The sequence below is a fragment of the Saccostrea echinata genome, unplaced genomic scaffold (genome assembly GCF_033153115.1).
Source record: "Saccostrea echinata isolate AGI-Se365-2 ecotype Australia unplaced genomic scaffold, CSIRO_AGI_Sech_v1 ptg000027l, whole genome shotgun sequence".
Taxonomy (NCBI): Eukaryota; Metazoa; Mollusca; class Bivalvia; order Ostreida; family Ostreidae; genus Saccostrea; species Saccostrea echinata.
In genome coordinates, this window is record NW_026889776.1 from 1848871 (window position 1) to 1870834 (window position 21964).

At 35.4% G+C, this 21964-nt stretch overlaps 2 protein-coding genes across 2 annotated transcripts in view; one reads left to right on the forward strand and one right to left on the reverse strand.

Moving 5' to 3' along the window:
* Window positions 1-21964, forward strand: part of LOC133193419 (uncharacterized) — a 144129-nt gene that overhangs the window by 39785 nt on the left and 82380 nt on the right. The gene's annotated exons all lie outside the window — the stretch shown is intronic.
* Window positions 643-21964, reverse strand: part of LOC133193413 (uncharacterized) — a 30183-nt gene continuing 8861 nt past the window's right edge. Inside the window, exons 8-23 of the mRNA XM_061329337.1 lie at window positions 20212-20286; window positions 17788-17863; window positions 17262-17426; window positions 16868-16935; window positions 16669-16751; window positions 16332-16435; window positions 16013-16208; window positions 15581-15705; window positions 14639-14725; window positions 12588-12657; window positions 9234-9412; window positions 7359-7602; window positions 7164-7258; window positions 3055-4814; window positions 2681-2814; window positions 643-1807 (exon numbers count right to left, since the gene is read on the reverse strand). Coding sequence (XP_061185321.1) covers window positions 1155-1807; window positions 2681-2814; window positions 3055-4814; window positions 7164-7258; window positions 7359-7602; window positions 9234-9412; window positions 12588-12657; window positions 14639-14725; window positions 15581-15705; window positions 16013-16208; window positions 16332-16435; window positions 16669-16751; window positions 16868-16935; window positions 17262-17426; window positions 17788-17863; window positions 20212-20286 — 4114 coding nt within the window. The 3' untranslated portion in view covers window positions 643-1154. The remainder of the gene's footprint in view (window positions 1808-2680; window positions 2815-3054; window positions 4815-7163; window positions 7259-7358; window positions 7603-9233; window positions 9413-12587; window positions 12658-14638; window positions 14726-15580; window positions 15706-16012; window positions 16209-16331; window positions 16436-16668; window positions 16752-16867; window positions 16936-17261; window positions 17427-17787; window positions 17864-20211; window positions 20287-21964) is intronic.

Genomic DNA, 21964 nt, shown 5'->3' on the forward strand with positions numbered 1-21964 from the left:
TTGTCTTTTCTTGATTATCTCCCCTTGTAAGGGGGTTATGCCCTTCATTTTAATAATTTAAACTCCCTTTTACTCAAGGATGCTTTGTGCCAACTTTGGTTAAAATTGGCCCAGTGATTCTTGAGGAGAAGGTGAGCTAACAATTCTCTGAGTAAAAATATGTCGGGCTTTTAAAAGTTCCAAGAAATTAAATCAAACAAATGTGTAGATTTGAAGAATTTTCTTCTAAATATCCTTCCACCACAAAAAATAGTCCCCCATAATAAACTTTGTTTCTTTACAATTTTGTGAGCAGCAAAGTGATTTCAATGATACAAGGAAGACAAGTAAACTAAACTATTGACAAAAACAAAATGAATACTGGTATGTGAAAATAATTTAAAATGCACTTTTAAGTTTCGATTTGATTTCAACAAGTGCTACTTTTCTTTCTTTATTATAAGAGTTAACCAGTTGAGCTAAAATCTCATCAGAGAGACTTCTGGTTTACTATTTAGATCTTGATATATTAACCTTCAAACAAAGTAAAGGAAAGGGTTACTCAGTTTTCTGCTCTGTAAATTTCAGCAACAACAAAAAAAAATATAAAAAATTGTAAGGCCTAACCATATATTTCCCATTCATAAATGATTTTTCTTTAAAGTGTGTAACATTTTTTTATTTCGAAACCAAAACATAACTAGCAAATTGACCAAAGTATGCATGCATAATGTAAACACAATATGCCCATGTTTATAGTATTTGACACATATATTATCTCACACAAAATACATCCTGCTAAACAGGTCAAACTAATTAGTCTTGATGAATTCCTGAGTATAATACAATGTATTAGGAAAGAATGTCTTTTTTTCATGTTAACAAAGCTTTAACTGTGGGATAAGAAATGTAGTGAACAATTTAGTTTTTAATAAATAGCATAATAGGCCTGAAGAAATGATTATGCAGATTCATACAGAATTTGCATAAAAACTATCACTAGAAAATGTATGTGAATCGCTTAAAAAATGTCACAATGTGAGACTATTTGAGTATGTCAGCCATCCATGATTTCTTCACACTAAAACGTTTTTAAATAATTGGAACTTTACAACTAAGATTTATTTGTTTCCTTTGTTGGTGTATACAGACACTATTGGATGTCTTTTGACTGATTATTTCTGTTCGCTTTCTGGGACAACCTGAGTCACGTTGATACTGGGGGCTGTTCCCTGCATCTCGATGCTTTCTGAAACTTGTATTTGTTCTACTTGACCATCACCCATTGCAGATGGCAAAAAAGCAAAAACAACCGGAGGTTCACCATCTCCATTTGTTGAAGGTACGGTCTGGATATGCATGTCTGTTATAGCCACTAAAGGCAGAGTTCCTTCTTGTAGTGGCAAAGAAGTTGCTATTGTAGATCCATCATTCACTGCCAGGGTAGATCCACCACCTGTTGAAGATATCTGTCCACTAATGCTATTTATAGATTGAACTATGGGGAATGGGTGGGAAATTGAGACGGTGTTATCCCCATTATTGCTGGGAACACTGCCATTTGCAATGGAGGAGGAGATGTTGCTGATCAGTGCTACTGGTACAACAGCATCCCCTAGTAGCTGGAAGCTGTTGTTTTTGACGTCTTGTGATTTTTTTTCACTATTTCCTTGTTTTTTCTTTCTTACAAGCCTTTTCAGTTGTTTTGGGGCAGAAACCTCATGTGACTCGGACAGTTGCGGCAAACTTCTTTTCACTGCCATTCGTTGACTCTTCCGTGTACTTGTGGTGGTGACAATTCTCTTTGTCTTCTTCTGTGGTTGAAACTCTAGCAGAAAAAAGTAGTGTAACTGATAATTTATGTACACTCTAATATATGATCAAAACTAATACATGTAACTGCTAAAATGCTAGTGCACTAATTAAGGATTGTGCTAATCAGTTTGAAGTGGATGATTGCACTTATTTTTGAGTGTGTTAATGTATTTATGCTTACAGTTATTAATACTTTATATTAATTTTTTTGTTATCATATATTATTTATATTATTATTAATTTTATCTCACCCACTTATGTGTGGTACCTTTATCAAGGTAGTACTTGTAATTATGAACCTGTATCCCCCCCCCCCCCCCCCACTCCTGCTGCTAACTTATGTGTGTTATCTACAGAAAGGTAGTAATTGTGAATCTGTATATGAATTACGCATGTGATCATGAATCTGTATATGAATTATGCATCTGTGATCATTCACCTGACTGCCGAGATGCATAAATTTTGCAACACCCGCTTGGATGTGTTTATATTTCCAATACATATGTAATTAAAATTTAGATTGATAAATCTGTCTTAAAATGACCAATCATACTATTGTAGCAATGTGCAACAAACCATGTGCCAGAACTCGTCAATTTAATTATAAATTTATATGGTTCAGTGTCACATAATCACTAAAAAAAATTTTTTAAAAAAGGTAATTATTTTCTCTGGGCTAGTAGACCTTTGGCAGGGTTAATTAACAACTTTTACTAGCAGTCAAGCCCTGCATGTCTAGCTAATTTTACGGTGAGTTTCAAACACTGATGTGATACTGGTTTACATAAACCCAAAAATTTCTTGCAAATGCTTTTCATCCAAAAAATAGTAGACTAAGTCACACATGAGACAGAAGGTAGACATTTCTTTTACAATTCCTATTTACCTCCCCTTTGCTTCTTTTCCAATGTTTCCTGCAGTTTTTTCAGCCTGGCTTCTCTCTTAATTTTCTTAATTTCTCTGTCCATAACGACTCTCCTCCAGGTATATTTACTTTTCACACAGGGATATGATTTCTTCCTATATTAACATACAGTAGAGAGAAATAGTCTAACCCCTGATTTTTCAGACTTCACTTGGTTGGACTAACTAAATATTCAACAAAATAAATGTTGGAACCATAAGCAACAATATTTTTGGTACAATTTTTTTAAGGTACCTAATAAATTTATGATATGAAGGACTTGGTGTATAAAATAAGAGATTACCATTTTATGTATACATTTAATACAAGTAGATGTATATATATATCAAACTTACGTGACTTTTTTCCTCCTGACTGGTTCCTTACTCAACTCACTTTTGTCTACAACAGTGTACGGTGTACCCTTTTTCGTTATGACCTTTGGATACACATTTTTCTTCTTTGTGTTTTGTACACTAGTTGGTTTATTCTGTGCTGGATTTTCTACATTTTCAGGACAAACTGTGGACAACAGAGCAGGCCAGGCAAACAGAGCTTCGAATCTCTTCTGTAACATTTTATACTCCTTGCTTCTCCTCACTCTTGCCAAAGCATCCTTATGAACATTAGTTTTGTTACATTTTTTCAGTAGGTTTGCTGCTACATCACTGACTATAGAATTGTCAGTAGCATGCAGTGTTTCACTTAATGTTCCAGCTCTATATTCACTCTCACTAATATCTTCTTCGACTTTTACTCCAGACTGTTTGGCCAGTTCCACTGTTATTCTCTTCTGGAGTTCTTCACCTCGAATCTTGTAAAACTGTCGGCTGTACACTTCATCAGCTTTTTTCATCAAATATTTCCTGTGTAATAGCAGGCTTTTGAAAGCACTTGTTGTGACAGTTCCAGGAGGCAAGATCTTGACCCTGTTGGGGTCCTGTATTCCACTAGGAGGCCTGATCACCACAACACTTTGTTTCTGAGTCTGAGACCCCCCTGCTACTGTTGTACTACTGGTGGCTTCCCTCGCAGCTGTGGTCTGGGTCTGGGGTAGATTCTGTGAGCCTTGGACACTGTGTCCTGTAAGTTGATTCTGTGAGCCTTGGACACTGTGTCCTGTAGGTTGATTCTGTTGTGAGCCTTGGACACTATGTCCTGTAGGTTGATTCTGTGAGCCTTGGACACTGCGTCCTGTAGGTTGATTCTGTGAGCCTTGGACACTGTGTCCTGTAGGTGAAGACATAGATGCTTTATGAGCTGCTAAAATGTCTTGTATTTTGTCACCTGGTTTTAGTTTGACACCAGGGGGAAGTTTAATGACTCTAGCTCCAGCTGGAATAGCAGAGGGCTTGGTTGCTAATGTAGGTCTCTGTTCTGTGCTTATTGTGGCCTGCTTTATGTTTGATGTTGTTCCTGGGGCTCCACCTGTGACAGAATTATTCACTGTCTGTGATTTAGTGGGATCTTTTGCACTGTTACTGCCATCACTTGCGTTTTCAGCAGTGTCCTTGTTTATATTAGAAAGAGATGAGGTTTCTTTGGATTTCTTTTGTTTAATCTGTTCTTCCTCATTATTACTTCCTTCTGCCTTCCTCTTCCTTCCGTTACCTGACAAAGTTTTATCCTGTTGACGTATAACATTATATTGACTAGTTACACAAGATTGTACATTCTGATCTAAGTCTGGTCGCTTGTTTTGTGCATATGCTAAATTCTGCCCCACGGATGTTGGAGTTTCCTGACTTTGTGAATTCTGCCCTGTGGATGTTGATGGAGTTTTCTGACTTTGTGAATCCTGCCCTGTGGATGTTGATGGAGTTTTATGACTTTGTGAATTCTGCTCTGCGGATGTTGATGGAATATTCCGACTTTCAGATGAGGATGATCTTGCTGTAGACAGACTTGTGGTCCTGGGAGGTCCTGTTTTAGTTAGTGTTGATATAGTAGATACATTCTGGATATTTGTATTAGTGATTCGTTTCTCAGCTGTATTAGTCGGTAATATGCTGGGAGTGACCCTTTTCAAGAAAGCAATATCTTCCTTCACTGTGGGATCATTCATGTCCATCTGCTTGCTCTTCATCAAAGCTTTTTCGTAATCAAGATCTAAAGCCTGCAAGAAATATAAAGTTTTGAAACTAATTGGAAATACTGCCAACTTTACTGATGAGACAAGTCCTATGATACATTTCTTCTCAAATTAGCAGTACCTGCATGAATATCAATAATGGTAAAATACATAAGAAATTAAATTTATTTTAATATACCATTATTCACATTCGTATGAATATGGTAAATGTGGTTTTTGAATTACTTCTGATTGCACAAACTTTCTGTGAGTCTGGGTGTGCCGTTTACACATATACAGGTGACTCTTGACGGTTCGAGCTACGATCTCTAGAAGTTCTTGATCTCTTAAAGTTTAATCCTGGTCCCTTTTTTTCTCTCTAATACACGTATCTAATCAAATTTATTCCCAATCTCTCAAATTTCTCTATCTCTCAAACCAAGACCTGGGTCCCCTTACACAGACTTCATCGGTTTTTACTCTTGATCTCTTGAATTTTATTTAGTACATTAAAAAAATTCTCATAAATTATTTTATTTCTGTTTCTACACAATCACTGTAATGCAACCATTTCACAAAATTCAAAACTCAATAACTGAATAGAGATACCAAGCAATTGGTTGTAGGACCTAGTGAACTAGGGGGAGATTGAGTGTGCTTTTTGTGCTATTTGCACCAAATACCATCTGAGCGTAGTAATGAAATTAAAACAAATAAATACTTAAACTGAAAGTTTTTTTATTTAATATCTTAAACTATCTTTGTTGTTTGAAATCAAGTGAATTACCAGTAAATACGAAAGAGTTTTCAACATGAATATTTCCGGTAAACATGACAATAGAACTATAATGATCAAACCTGAAAATTACAATTTTCTTTCCCCTTTCGATCTCTTAAACCTCTCTATCTCTCGAACTTTAGAGAACTTTGAGAGATCTAGAGTCACCTGTACATTCATTCATATACAGACAAGTTCTTATCTGCATCATTATCCATGTGCCTCTCATCTTCAGAAATAGAGTCGGCATATTATATGTCTAACATATTCTCTGTGTGTCCAAAAAGTGCCAGTGTGATATCTGTCTGAGATATTGCCTATGTGCTTAATAAAGTCAGTGTGATATCTGTCTGAGATATTGCCTATGTGCTTAATAAAGCCAGTGTAATATCTGGATGAGATATTGCCTATGTGCTTAATAAAGCCAGTGTGATATCTGGATGAGATATTGCCTATGTGCTTAATAAAGTCAGTGTGATATCTTTCTGTGATTGTGTCTAAATGTCTAAAAAGTGTCAGTGTGATATCTATCTGAAATATTGCCTTTGTGCCTACAGATTGTCAGTGACATATCTGTCCAAGTCAGTCTGTGCATCTCAATAAATCTCAGTTTGATATACGTCTGAGATACTGTCTGTGTGTCTAAGAAGTGTCAGTGTGATATCTGTCTCAGATTATTATTTTGTGGCTAAAAATTGTCAGTGTGATATTGTCTCTGTGTCTAGCAAGGTCAGAATGATATCTGTCTACATTATTGTCTGTGTGTCTTAATATTGTCAGTGATATCTGTCTGAGGCATTCTTTGTTTCTAAACAGTTTCAGTGAGATATCTGTCTGAAACATTGCCTGCCTGTCTGAACAATGTATGAACAATGTTAGTGTGATATCTGTCCGAGATATTGTCTGCATGTCTAATAAGAATCTTTGTGATATCTGTCTGAGATGTTGTGTCTAGAGTGTCAATATGACACCTGTCTGCAATATTGTCCAAGTGCCTAAACAAAGTCAGTGTGATATCTGTCTGAGATATTTTTTATTTGCCTTAAGAAAGTTACTGGAAAATCTGAGATATTGTCTGTGTGTCTAAAAAAGTGTCAGTTCCTAAACAAACTTTGTGATATATCTGTCAGTTTAATATCTACCTAAGAATTTGTTCTGAAAGTCTGAGCCAAGACTTCATACATAGCTAGTGTTAGATACATCTACCTGTATGCCAAGTTTTTAAGTGTAACTCGCATTCATTAACAGCATCAGTGTGATATCTGTGTGTGATTTATATATCTCACACTTACATTCATTAACACAGTCAGTGTGATATCTGTGTGTGAGTTTGTATATCTCATATTCATTAACAGAGTCAGTGTGATATCTGTGTATGAGTCTGTTTATCTCACACTTACATTCATTAACAGTGTCAGTGTGATATCTGTGAGTTTGTATATTTCACACTTACATTCATTAACAGAGTCAGTGTGATATCTGTGTGTGAGTTTGTATATATCACACTTACATTCATTAACAGCATCAGTGTGATATCTGTGAGTTTGTATATATCACACTTACATTCATTAACAGTGTCAGTGTGATATCTGTGAGTTTGTATATATCACACTTACATTCATTAACAGAGTTAGTGTGATATCTGTTATCTTTTCTACATTTTCCTCCTCATCATCTTCAGCAACAGGAGGCTTCCTTCCTGTAGGACTGACTGTCAAAAAATAATGGGATATATGAAAAGGAGTATATATATACATTTATAAATCACAGTTTTACTTAAGATGCATATAAATAATATCTTAATATCTTACACAAGTAAAATTTCCTTGGTCGTCCAATTCTTTTCTCCACAAGGAGGGAATGGAAGCATTTCCAGATGAGGACGTCTTTTATTTGTTCGTCATACAGTATATCCTGTTCCCATCTCTTGGCTCGCGCTTCTCGACAGTTCTCTGCCCTTGTTATTTTCCTGGTCAGGTTAAGCATGTCCCTGACAGTGATTTGGTTGGGCTGGTTTGACATCATGTTCTGCACTGCCTTCTGCTGGTCTTTACTCTGTTCACATCCCATAATATAAAGAACCAAAAATGTCAAAAGTGTAAATATTGTCCCATCAAAGTCATATTTTGAATTTTTTTTTCAAATCTATAATATATTAACTAGAAATATGTCCATAGTACATGAATGCCCCACCCAGGATTCATGAGCAATGCAACATGAACAGACCTGCCTACCCTTTTTAGTGCAGAGGTTTAAACTAAATCCTCACTTTGGTGGAATTTCAAAGACAAAGGTGAAATTCTTGTACAGTGAAACTTGTCTAATCCGGATGTTGTGTAATCCAAAATCTTGCCTAATATGATGTAAACTTTTAGTCCTTTTTGGTTAATTTAATTGTTGAAAATGTTCTCAAATCTGGAATGTTGTCTAATCCGGCCAATTTTTACCAGTGGTGTCCAGATTAGACAAGTTTTACTGCACTATTCATTTCTGTTGTCTCACTGCCACTCTATTTAATGTAAATCAAACTCTACCTTATATATTATATCAAGGATGTAATTTACATTATTTTCAAATCATTTACTACATTATTTCTATTTTCTGTAAAAAAAAAAAAAAAAGTCCACATCCCTACATACCAAAATGTCTAAAGTAATAATAACGCTACTCTTAATGCCATATTTGATCAGTATCTTGCATATCACAACTAATTCAATCTTTCTGTGTTAATAAAAAATATGAAAAACTTCAAATAACACACTTTTTAGGCATGAAATTTCAAAAGCACAAAATTGGAATCCCACTTCGGGACCTCGAAACCAGTCCTTCGGATGAGACCGTATAAACTGAGGTCCCGTGTTGCAGTGAGTGCTGGCATGAAAAAGATCCCTTACTGCTCAATGGTCCTAAGTCCCGAGTATAGGTCTAAATTTGCTGACCACCACCAGCAAGTGATAGTGTCTCCATATTAGTGAAAAATTCTCGAGATGCAGTTGAATAGCTCTTATCAAAATGTATCAGCATGTGAAATTTGATTAAAATATTTGATTAGTTTCTTTTAAACTGAACTAAACACAAAAATTAAGAAAAGTGAGATCAAGGTCACAGAAAAGGTCAAGGTCAAAAATACTGATGCAGTTGAATAGCTCTCATCTACATGTATATGTTTCAGCATATGAAGTTTGATAAAAATATTTTGAATAGTTTCTTTGAAACTGAGCTAAAGACAAGGTTAGGAAAAAGAAGTCAAGGTCAAAGGAAAGGTAAAGGTAAAAAAAAATGTTGATGTATTTGAATAGCTCTCATCAATAAGTATAAGCATATGAAGTTTCATAAAAATATCTTGAATAGTTTCTTTAAAACTAAGCTAATCAAAAAGTGTGACAGACAGTTGGAAGGACAGAAGACAGACATGACAAACACTATATGTCATGGCCATAATATTGGTGGGGCATAAAAATGAGGTTGAAATTTGTAACACTGGTTTGAAAAAAGAAAAAAAAAATTCTACCTTTAAATACCTATAAAAAAGCTTCAACATACAGTAGTCTATTAATCCAAAATAATATCACAATTTTCTTTACAAAAGAGTATTAGGTAAAGTACTTGGTTTGAATATCATTTGAACCAAAAGAGATAAATATCAATGAAATGACAATAAGAAGCCTTGTCTTGAAGGTTATTACCAGAGCACCAAACGAATTGAATTCCTTAATGGCAGTGCCATTAGGTGGGACAACTGAGTTGAGGTTCTGCAGGTGCTGGTTTACTAGGGTGTGTAACTGCTTCTTCCTTTCCCAGACTGCTTTAAAACACCGTGTGTTATTTTTGGTCATCACTGGAGGACGGGGAACCACTAAATCACCTACACAAGAGAGTGTATTGTTTATGTCATTGTTGTACCATTTTCTGCTCTGCCTCTGCAGGCTGGCAAGTTTTAGGACAACAATAGGTTAAAAAATTTCAGGAATTTTAACAACTCAATCATTGTCAAACAGATAGCAGGTCATTATGCAATTATGAGATGAAATGATCTCCCTATTTCAGGGTAGAAATACCCATTTCATATTTTTCTCTACAAATCTTTTCCTTCAAATTCTAGAATTATTATTCAATTAACTCTATATTTTTATGCAAATTTAATGCCCACAGAAGATCAGCAGCATTCAGAAATTACTTGCAGGCAAACATTTAAAATCAAATAAAATCTGAATCTCTACAATGAAAATAGCTATCCCAAGCAGTCCAAAACATAATATCAACCCTTTCAAAAGTTTGCAGGAAAAAGTAATCCGTCTTGCCAATATATTCTTAAAGTTAAAAATTCTTCCCTGTACTTCATTTCCCATAAAATGATGAACATAACTGAAACTGATGAAAACAAGAGGCCCATGGCCACGTCACTTACCTGAGCACATTTGCTTGGGAAAAGGCAGAAATCGGTTCAGTATTGAAAAGTTTTAATATAAAGTGGTGTCAGGGGAGGGGGTGATTTGAACAAACCTGAATCTACACTACCAGAGCATGCTTCCATATTTCTTTGACTAATCAGAACTTTAGTATATCAAGTTTTTCCTATACATTTAATCTTCTGTTGTGGACTTGCCCTAACCCTGGGGACATGATCTGAACACACTTGAATCTACACTATCTGAGGATGCTTCTGAATTACAGGTAAACTTCGATATCTCGAACTTGATGGGACTGAGGAAAAACTTCGAGATATCCAAGTGTTCGAGATATCGAAGTTGATGAATTTGTTACCAATATTGCACTGTTTCATGTTCTATTAACAGGGAATTCCCCCCCCCCCCCCCACCAACGTGCAACAGTAAAGGTTTCAGTTCGTACTTAGTAATTATCTTTTTAAAAATACATATACACTTATATAATGCATATATTATTTTATTTAATACTGCAACACTTACATTTTACAAATTTCGATCGCTTTCATAGCGATAATCATGCTTGTTTCAGGATTTCTGATACCCGAATATGTGTTGCACTTTGTAAATGATAAACCGATCACTGTAATAAGGATTAAGACAGAAACAGGAATTATCGTTCTACAATAATACCTGGGTATATTGAAATTGCCAATAAGCATAAACAAAAGCATTATAATATTTATCAACAGATAAAAGCGTGTTTATAATTCTGTACCTTTTTGGACTTCTGTAATAGCCTGACACTTTGTTTCGATTGTATGAACTTTGTTTTCTTTTTACACCACTGTCAGATAATCTAACTATCCCCCCGGGTTGGCTACCGAGTCCTTCGTTAGATTGCTTATCAGACATGTTGTGTACTGAAGATTTAGATTTTTGGTACTGACTTTTATACTCAAAATAATGTCTTTGATTGTTTAATTTCTTGATTTCAATATCACTTTGATGTGTTCAGTGTTTACTTTGATATATAATAATGTGTATAAGCATGTATTTTCGATAAATTTAAATTCTTATTACAGTAATTGTCCCCAAGCTGCTGTTTCATTATCGTGTCATCCTATGTCTGAGTGTGCAGTGTATTAACACCTCCAAATCACCTGACCTGCTTAATTAAATTTAGCTTCCAAAAACAACAGCTAAAACAACAGCTTGGGGCTAATAAGGTGTGATTACCAGCAACGGTCCAATTGTAAAATTAGCATAATGGGATCATTGTGTACTAAGGTATGAATTCAGCGGAGCGAGAAATTAATTGGACTTCGAGATAACGCATGTGTTTATAGCACTTGGGACCATAAATCTACTTCGAGATAAGCGAGGTATTCAAGATTTCCTTGTTCGAGATACCGGGGTTTTTTAAAATCATAAATGTAGTAAAAATGGCCAGGACCGTTGATTCACTTCGAGATATCCGTGGTATTTGACATATCAGTGTTCGAGATACCAAAGTTTACCTGTAATATGAATAATCATAGCTTTGCTGTTACAAAATTTTTTTTATTGATATATCCTTTTTATTCCTTTATAAATTTTGAAAATTGTTATGGTCCCTCTCTGTGGGTCATGATTTGAACAATTTTGAATCTAAATTACCTGAGGATGCTTCTATATTAATACGACTAAACATGGCTGTTCTTAAGAAGATTTTTAAAGATTTTTCCTATGTATTCCTATGTAAAACTTTGATTACCCTCTGTGGCCCCATCCTACTCCCTGGGGTCATGATTTCAACAAACTTGCTTCTACACTACCTGAGGGTGCTTCCATATAAATATGACAAATCATGGTTTTGCTATTCTTAGGAAGAAGATTTTTAAAGATTTTTCCTATGTATTCCTATGTTAAACTTTGATCTCCCATTGTAGCCCCACCCTACCTCTGGGGGTCACAATTTGAACAAACTTGATTCTAAAGTACCTGAGGATGCTTCCATATAAAAAGACCAATCATGGCTTTGGTGTTCTTGAGAAGAAGATTTTAAAGATTTTTCCAGTGTATTGTATAACTTTAATTGCCTATTGTGGCCCCACCCTAACCCTGGGGGTCATGATTTGAACAAACTTGAATCTACACTATGCAAGGATGATTTCACATAAGTTTCATCTTTTCTGTCCCAAGAAGTTTTTAAGAAGAAGATTTTTACATGACCCTATTTCCTAAATATCTCCCCTTTTAAGAGGGTGTGGCTCTCCATTTGAACAAACTTGGATCGCCTTTACCCAAGAATACTCTGTGCCAAGTTTGGTTGAAATTGGCTCAGTGGTTCTGAAAAGAAGATGAAATTGTAAAAAGTTAACGACAATGCCAACAACAACAACAATGCCAACGTCAGACAAGAACAAATTCTGATCAGAAAAGCTCACTTGAGCCTTTGGCTCAGGTGAACTAAAAAGTCTTTTCAGCTGCTGAAACATCAAACTGAACAAACGTTTTAAGATACCTGTGGAAAAAAAAATGTATGGGAAGAAATTAAGAAAGGATAATCAGACAGAGCAATTACTATAGGGAGATACGTTTCTATAATTCCTACATGAACATTCATTTGCTAAAAATACAGAATAGTTTATTTTGTGTAAAGAATTGTCTGACCTCTCCTTCTGTCCACTATTTGTTTCAGATAGTCCTCTTTAACAACATCAGGGAATAACTGGGCTGTCTCCTGTCAAAGATATTTATGTATTAAGGTTAAATGTACCAGTAGCACTCCATTCCTTAAAAGTAATGGAGCCAAGGCTCCAAATGGAACACTAAAATTCATTAATTCATCGTTTTAAATGCTCGTAATTATTGTTTGTCAATGAATAAAAAAGGCATATTTTTTTTAAAATACGAGGGGCATTTCAAAAGTTCTGGCAACTGGTATATAAAATTTTAACTACGTTACGGATTAAATTGACTCTGATACCACTGTAAAGCTTAGGCAAATATGCATTAGTAGTGACGTCATTTTACATTCAAAATGACGTATAGGTCTGCTAAAATGACGTCATAATTAGGTATACTCTGTATACTGGGCGTAAAAATGACTGATAAGGAGAACAATTTTTTTGTTGAGCAAAGACGTATTGCAAAATTCGCTCATTGCTTGGCTTTATGGCAACAGAAATAAAAGCCGATTTAGATGTAGTATATAGAGAGCATGCTCTTTCATATCGAGCAATAGCAAGATGGGTAGTTCAATTTAAAGAGGGTAGAAAATCAATTGAAGATGACCCCCGTTCGGGGCGTCCAGTTTGTGCATATGGCGAAAAAGAAATCGTCGCTGTTCAAAATACGATAGCTGATGATGCTAGATATACAGTTGAGGAAATAGCAGACTTAACTAACATTATTTCGTCAGCAGTTTTTCGTATTTTAAAGGAAAACTTAAAGCTTAGGAAAGTCTGTGCTAGATGGGTGCCGCATCTTCTCTCGGAAGAGCAAAAGCGCATCCGGGTAGAAATGGCTTCACAGTTACTAACAATTTATGAAGACTGTGACCAAAGGCGAATAAATGAGATTGTAACTGGTGATGAAACATGGATATATTTTTTTGAACCGGAAACTAAGCTCAATAATAAAGTTTGGATCGTTGAAAATGATACAAGGCCTCAAATTGCACGCAGAAACCGGTCTGTCCGGAGAGTAATGTACGCCTTATTTTTTTATTCTAAAGGCCCTGTTGCTCAAGTTCTGGTTCCAGAACAACACAGCAGTGTTACTGGACAATTTTATGCAGAGAATGTCTTGTCTCAGGTTGTAGAACACTATAAAACGACCCGACCAACAACCAGTACTAGAGGAATAAAGCTCCTCCATGACAACGCACCTGCCCATAGATCAGAGGTAGTAATCAAATATTTAAAGGAAAATGGTACTGCCGTTTTACCACATCCACCCTACAGTCCTGACCTAGCTCCATGCGATTTTTGGTGAATGCCGTTATCAAAGAAGCCCTCCGAGGACGGCGATTTGAAAGTCGTCATGCAGTGGGAAGTGCCGTATTCCAGTGTATGAAGCGTATACCGAAAGAGGACTATAGGGCAGCATTTTCCACGTGGGTTTCAAGACTGAAAAAGTGTGTCCAGGTCAACGGAGACTATTTTGAGGGATTGATATAATTTAATTTATGATAATGACGCTCATTAATTTACCGCACACCAGTTGCCAGAACTTTTGAAATGCCCCTCGTAAGATCCCCCGTAAATATACTTTTAACATATTAGTAGTATTTAATATATATATAGAGAGAGAGTTATTTAAATCCATAATCCTTCAACACCTTGATAGCGAAGTGTGATGAGTGTATATGTCTGACTACAAAAGTGAAGGTACCGAGTTGGACTACCGAGAGAATGAAGAGTGCTACACTTTTTCTGAATATGAAAATACAACTTTATAAAATTTTCTAAGTTCTTGCCCCAGTAGAGGCAAGGGAAGAATAATTTGTACTTAACAAAAATTGTTGTCAATGTAAATGCAACTCTCCATTCTTGAAAAGTAATGGAGCATTCAAACAAAAGAGTGATGTCACAAGTAGATTTTTACTCAACACAGTGCTTAACTACTGTTTTTTGTTTTTGTTTTTTTTTTAATGCCATAAACCAGTTAAATCTACAATTCTACTAATCTGTAGTGTAGAAAATTGTGAGAACATGTACCTGAAAACATACGCTTGGTTCAGATTTCATTATTTCCGTTTGAAGCTGCTCTCCTTCCATGACACCCAAATCTCTTCTTTGCTGTTTCTTTTAAAATATAACAAGAAAATAGAAATTAAATAAATTTGATTGTTTGATTATCTATTCTAGGGATATGCATACACAAAATCACTGAACTGTTAAATACAGTAAAACATACTTATAGCAAAGTACCAGGGACAAATAATTTTTGGTTTGTTATAGATATTCCCTATATCCAGGAAATTCATCAATTTTAAAACAACAGGCAATGAAAATCACTTTGCTGTAAGCGTACATTTACTGCGAGTCTGATATACCCATGTTGTACTGTTTTCATGAACACTGTAAATGTCTTTAATTTCATGTGTTTAGAATTCCATGTTTTCCTATATTGGTACATTTTACTGTGGTTTTAATTTCATGGTCATTGAATTTTTCATTACTTAATTTATATGATTTTAAAATTGTTCTTTAAAAACAAATATAATTATGGGAAATGATTCATAACAAACTAATCATGTAACTTCAATATGTTGTTATTAATCTCCGGTTTCCTATTGATTTCCGATTGATTTACTATTATGGAATAGTAAAGCAGGTTTTTAAAGTGCATGGCACGTACTTGATATATTTGCTACATTAATACTTATATTGATAAGTCCATAATATACATGATGGCTTAATGTTCATGGATAAATCTTTGATCGCAAACATATTAAGTTTTTATAATGATATTTTGAGAAAATATTTTTCATGGGGGTCAATTATGATAATTTTCTCTTACAGCATGATTCAAAAGAATTATCCCTATGTAAAATCTCATCTTCTTCACAACATAAAATTGATATTGCAGCCAAGTATGCAACAGCTGTAGAATAGTTGCAATTAATAATTCTTTCTTGTCAAAATGTTGTCAATTACCGACTGCTCAGCCAACCAAGAAGTCTTCATCTCCCAAGTCTGTAATCTTTTGTATCGGCCAAGCAGCTGGTTGTCAGTACGGCCTGGGAACTCTGACGCCAATTTTATCCATTTCACAGGATTTCCTGAATGTGAAAATGTCCTACTTTGACTTTTGTTGACGTCTTTTAGATTTGTAAGGATTCTGAACAATTGCTTTTCTTCCCAAATTCATTATATCAAACAATAGAAAACATATCTGTCATTCTTATAAGAAATATTCCAAGAATCACGAAGGTATCCTGCTACAGTAACCTGTGCATTAGTATTTTACTTACATTCCACAGAAGTTGAATGTGTGTTTAATGTATATCATTATACCAATTTTTATAACAAAATTTCTTAAATACTTTATCTAATTTTAAACTAACAAAGAACAAAATGTGCTAATACCTGTTTCCATCATGGCATAGACATGTTTCAGAAGCTTCTTATCTTCCTCGTACGTCCATGGCTCAGGCGAGCTGATGGCGGGATTCAGACAGTGATTGTATCTATCCCTACACTGGAGAGCCGTACGACCTGGCACATACTCCTGTAACAGTCTCCAGTTCTTGGCACCATGCAGCTGAACTGCAGTCATCAGCAACTAAAAATAGAATTCAAATTTCTTTTAAGGTTTTATTTAAATCACAGTAGGTGCTGTACATGTAAAATTTCTCCCGAGTCACTGTGTGATAATTTCTGTTTATTAATACAGTGTGTAGCTTACACAGTCTTCCTGAAGAGTCCATCTCCCTCTTTTCGTAGTTGGGTTAATCTGGTTCCACCTGGATTGGCACTGATTCTGACTCCTCCCATCCAGAAAGTATGAAACTATTAATAGAAACACAAACTTAAATCACATATTACAATCAACAGCTGGGTGAAGAGAAAATGAAGCAACAATTTTTTCTCCAAAAATACAACTTTTGTATACTTTTTAAATACAAGTACAATCATTCATATACTTATCTAATTTAAAGGATATTTGGCAGATTACTTATGACATTGTCTGACTTATCCCTTCTTCTAGACTCTACTACTGTACTTAATCTTTGTATACATACCTTGAGCAAAAGAAATTTTGTTTCCAACCCGAACACTGTCTACAACTTCCTTCAACATTTCATCTTCCTCCTCTGACCAGGGTCTAAAGAAGATAATATGGTTGTAATTTCATGGATTACTGTGACACTTAATTACAGGGGCTCTAAATTCCAGTTCAGATCAGATGTTAAAAATGAGATACTACAGCATGATACTCACCTATTATGGTAGGCATCATTGAGACTGTGCTGATAGAACTGTAGACATTGAAAGGGGGTTCTTCCTGTCTGAAAGTCAAGAAAATGTCAATTTGCTATCGTTAAAGGATGCTTATACATGTATGACTAGAGAGTAAGACTGTTGTCTGTCTATTTCACATTCAGTGTATGTACATGTATGTAATGCATACATTGTCACACCTGATGCAGTTTTACATATTTTGCTACAGTTTATTCTTGTTTTTAGAGGAAAAAAAATCAATGCACTTTGAACATGTGATAATTCACATTCATTTAAGAAACTTAGCATATTCATTTGTCACATTTGCCCCTTTATCCAGCGGGAATCTGTCTTTAAATAACATAAGATTGCAGAATAATGAGATCCAAAATACCCCCAGTTCATGTGCAATAGCAGGCCAGTTCTTCATGTTGTATTTATTGGCCAGTTCCTGGAGATGTTTAGTCTCCTGGGTGGACCACTTCTCTTTGTTGATGGAGGGATGCAGTACATTGTTCCACATGATCTCACATTCTTTCTCCTCTCGCTTACCACCAAACTTTTTAACAAAATAAAAAAGATAAGAACACAAAACTTCGATGATTCAACATAAAATTGCAAAGTTTTTTTTTTTTGAAACAAACGTAGACAACATATCTCCAGAATTAAATCCAGTACTCGCTATCTGCAATTACCTTGTAAAGGCATAAATGAATGGAAGAAAGTTCTAAAGTTTCTAATATATGGTTTCAGTTTAACCTAAATCAGTCCAACTGACCATAATCCTGTTTTAATACAATGTAATCCAATATAAGCAATTTCAAATTAACAGACATTTACAAGAAAAGAAACAGAGATAAATTTTTTTGGCCATTTCCATCTGACTCCAACATAGGAGATAATTCTTAAGTTATACTTACGATGAAATTGGCAATCATGAGCCAGTCCACCTTCTCACTATCAACACTGAACAGTAACTCAATTTCTGATGTCTCTCTGTAAAATAATATTTAATAAGACATGCTTGTATTAGAAATGTTTCCAGAGTTACCTTAATCCTATGGTAGAAATCCTTGCTTGACCTTAAACATCCCCATGTCTGACCTTGAGATTGACCAAATAAACAATTCTGACCAACATCATTAATCCTAAATTCTCAAATAAAAAAGTAAAGGCCAACATTAAATTTTTAGCCAGACTAAAAGTAATTTCCCCTAACCATGGAGTAAAATGCTTTCACAATTATTATCACTAAGCATCTGTACAGAAATTGAAATGCCTGTACTAATCCTGTCACATCTCTGATGTGGAATATCTGGCCCCTGACTATTTATAGGATTTTCTCCATGTCTCTGTAAAATGCAACCCTATCCTCTGATTGCCTTTCTTTTTGCCTCTGCATGGAATACCTTAACATCTCCCCTCAAACCCCACCCCTCTCTCATCTCTTAAGGACAGATGATACAAACAAAAAATGGATGCCTGGATTCGTATATATTTTTAGACATATTTTGGTTGTAAATGATGCAAATAATAAATTTCTAAAATATTCAAAAATTGTAAATTTTCTTTGATGTTTAAAATTATACCTTTCTGCAACCATCCTAAATAATCTATACAATTTTTTTGTCACTATAAATCCCATTATTGTGAAACACTGACTAAAAAAATTAAAAACTATGCCGGTAAACTTATTCATTTTACTTATATAAACATGACCTTAGTTGTTATTTTCAAGATTTTTTATATAAGTTTGTTTGCATTATCTGTCTTTAACTTGACTTTCTTCAAGTCCTTGTAAAGCTACGGCAGAATATCTGACCCCCATTCTCTTACTTATCTCAATCCATATCTAGGTCTAGAACATCTAACCCCAAACTCTCCCTGTCCATGTCTAAAACAATTAGCCCCAAACTCTTAGTAAACTCCATGTCTATGTCTAGAATATCTAACCTCAAACCCTAACTTGTCTAGAATATTTAACACCAAACTCTTGTCTCCATGTCCATGTCTTGAACAACTAACCCCAAATCCTTAGTAAACTCCATGTCAATGTCTAGAATAACTTACCCTAAACTCTTACTTGTCTTCATATCTATGTCTAGAATATTTACCCCAAAACTCTTACTTATTCTCCATGTCTATGTGTAGAATATTAACCCCAAACTCTAACTTGTCTCCATGTCTATGTCTAGAACATCTAACCCCAAACTCTTACTTGTCTCCATGTCTATGTCTAGTACATCTAACACCAAACTACTTGTCTCTATGTCTATGTCTAAAACATCTTAAACCAAACTCTTACTGGTCTCCATGTCTGTGTCTAGAATATCTAGCCCCAAACTCTTACTTGTCTCCATGTCTATGTCTAGTACATCTAACACCAAACTACTTGTCTCTATGTCTATGTCTAAAACATCTTAAACCAAACTCTTACTGGTCTCCATGTCTGTGTCTAGAACATCTAACCCCAAACTCTTGCTTGTCTCTATGTCTATGTCTAGAACATCCGCCCCCAAACTCATACTTGTCTTCTTGTCTGTGTCTAGAACATCTCACACCGAACTCTTACTTATCTTCATGTCTATCTTTAGAATATCTCCATGTCTATGTTTAGAATATCTAGCCCCAAATTCTTACTTGTATTCTTACTTTATCTCCATTCTTTGTCTAGAATATCTAGCCCCAAATTCTTACTTGTCTACACGTCTATGTCTAGAATATCTAACTCCAAACTCTTACTTGACTTTCCTCAAGAGTAATGGCATCTGTCACAGAATATCTATCTCAGACTCTTTCTTTTTCATTGCCTGTCTCCAGGTATTACAGAATATCTATCCCAGACTTACTTTTTCAGAACCTCTGTCTAGCTGTTACAAAAAATCTATCCCAGACTCTCACTTTTTTATTACCTCTGTCCAGTTGTTACAAAATATCTATCCCAGACTCTTACTTTTTTTATTACCTCTGTCCAGCTCTTATAGAAAATATCTATGCCAGACTTTCAATTTTTCGTTGCATCTGTTCAGCTTTCTTCATCCTAATTATAACTTGTTAACTTTTTCCACTTATCTGTCCAGGTGTTAAAGATTATGATTCCCCCCCCCCCCCCCACCTTCTACTGACTCTTACTTGAACTTTTTTCCATGTGTCTGTCCAGCTGTAACAAAATATCTACCGCAACAACCCCTTCTGAACCAACTCTTATTTGACTTTCTGACTACCTTTGTCCAGCTGTTAAAGAGTATATCATTTTCCCCCTTCTGACTTTCTTATTGTCTCCATCCATATGTTACATAATATCTTCAACCCCCCCCCCCCCCCCCCAATCTACTGACTCTTACTTGACTTTCTCCATGTCTCTGTCCAGCTGCTCAATCTTCTCCTGCCATTCTGCAAGTTCTTGCTCCTTTTTCTGTCTACAATGCAAAGGGAGAACTTTTTTCTTTCAGCAAATCGAATCAGTCAGTATATACAATTTTGTTCACTTGCCTAAATAATACACCATTTACATGTATTAATATTTATACAAAGACAATTACTAGTAAACAAGAACTTCACCAATTACAAGATACCTATCTTCATAACATTCAGCTTACAATAAAGGTATTTTTTTATTTTACATTTTCAACAGTTAAATGGTGTGATTTATTTATTGAATACTTGTCACAGTGTGAAAGGATATCAAAGTAAGTAAAACAAGAGGCCCATGGGCCACAATGCTCACCTGAGTAACTTTGGTCTTGCTGTTTTTCACCTGTTTTCTCCCCCCCCCCTTGTAGTACTGATTGTGGCCCTGCCCTACCCCCAGGGGTCATGATTTGAACAATTAAAATCTACAATACCCCAGGATGGTTCCACATTAGTTTTAGCCTTTCTGGCCCAGTGATTCTTGAGAAAAAGATTTTTAAAGATTTTTTCTGCATATTTCAATGTAAAACTTGGATTCCTATTGTGGCCCTGCCCTACCCCCCCCCCCCCCCAGGTCATGATTTGAACAATTTAGAATCTGCACTACCCCATAATGCTTCCACATTAGTTTCAGCTTTTGTGGTCCAGTGGTTCTTGAGAAGAAGATTTTTAAAGATTTTTACTACATATTTCAATGTAAAACTTGGATTCCTTATTGTGGCCCCATCCTACCCCCAGGGGTCATGATTTGAACAATTTAGAATCTGCACTACCCCAGAATGCTTCCACATAAGTTTCAGCTTTTTTTGGCCCAGTGGTTCTTGAGAACAAGATTTTTACTACATATTTCAATGTAAAACTTGGATTCCCTATTGTGGCCCCATCCTACCCCCAGGGGTCATGATATGAATAATTTAGAATCTACACTACTCCAGAATGCTTCCACATTAGTTTCAGCTTTTCTGGCCCAGTGGTTCTTGAAAAGAAGATTTTTAAAGATTTTTACTACATATTTCAATGTAAAACTTGGATTCCCTATTGTGGCCCCGCCCTACCCCCAGGGGTTATGATTTGAACAATTTAGAATCTACACTAGCCCAGGATGCTTCCACATAAGTTTCAGTTTTTCTGGCCCAGTGGTTCTTCAGAGGAAGATTTTTTAATGACCCCACCCAATTTTTGTATTTTCTTGATTATCTCCCCTTTGAAGGTGACTTGGCCCTTCATTTTAACAATTTAAACTCCCCTTCACCCAAGGATGCTTTGTACCAACTTTGGTTAAAATTGGCCCAGTGGTTCTTGAGAAGAAGTTGAAAATGTGAAAAGTTTACAGACGGACGGAGAGACGGACAGACGGGTGATCAGAAAAGCTCACTTGAGCTTTCAGCTCAGGTGAGCTAAAAATAACTTCTGGTCTGTCATTAGATAGAGATAGTAACTAAACCATCTTGATAGAGACTAAAACTGCCAATATCTTCCCAAATATGTTGCTAAAATCTATGTTATGTTCTCAATCACACAACTGCTAAGCTATGAGGTTTCAACAGCTCAACTATGATGTCACAGCTTATGACACTGTGTTAACAAAAGACAGAGGCAAAGCTTCACACTCTTGAAAATATTAAAAAATCCTGTTCCACTCATTATATAAATTCCATATCCAATACAAAGCATTGAATATCCTCT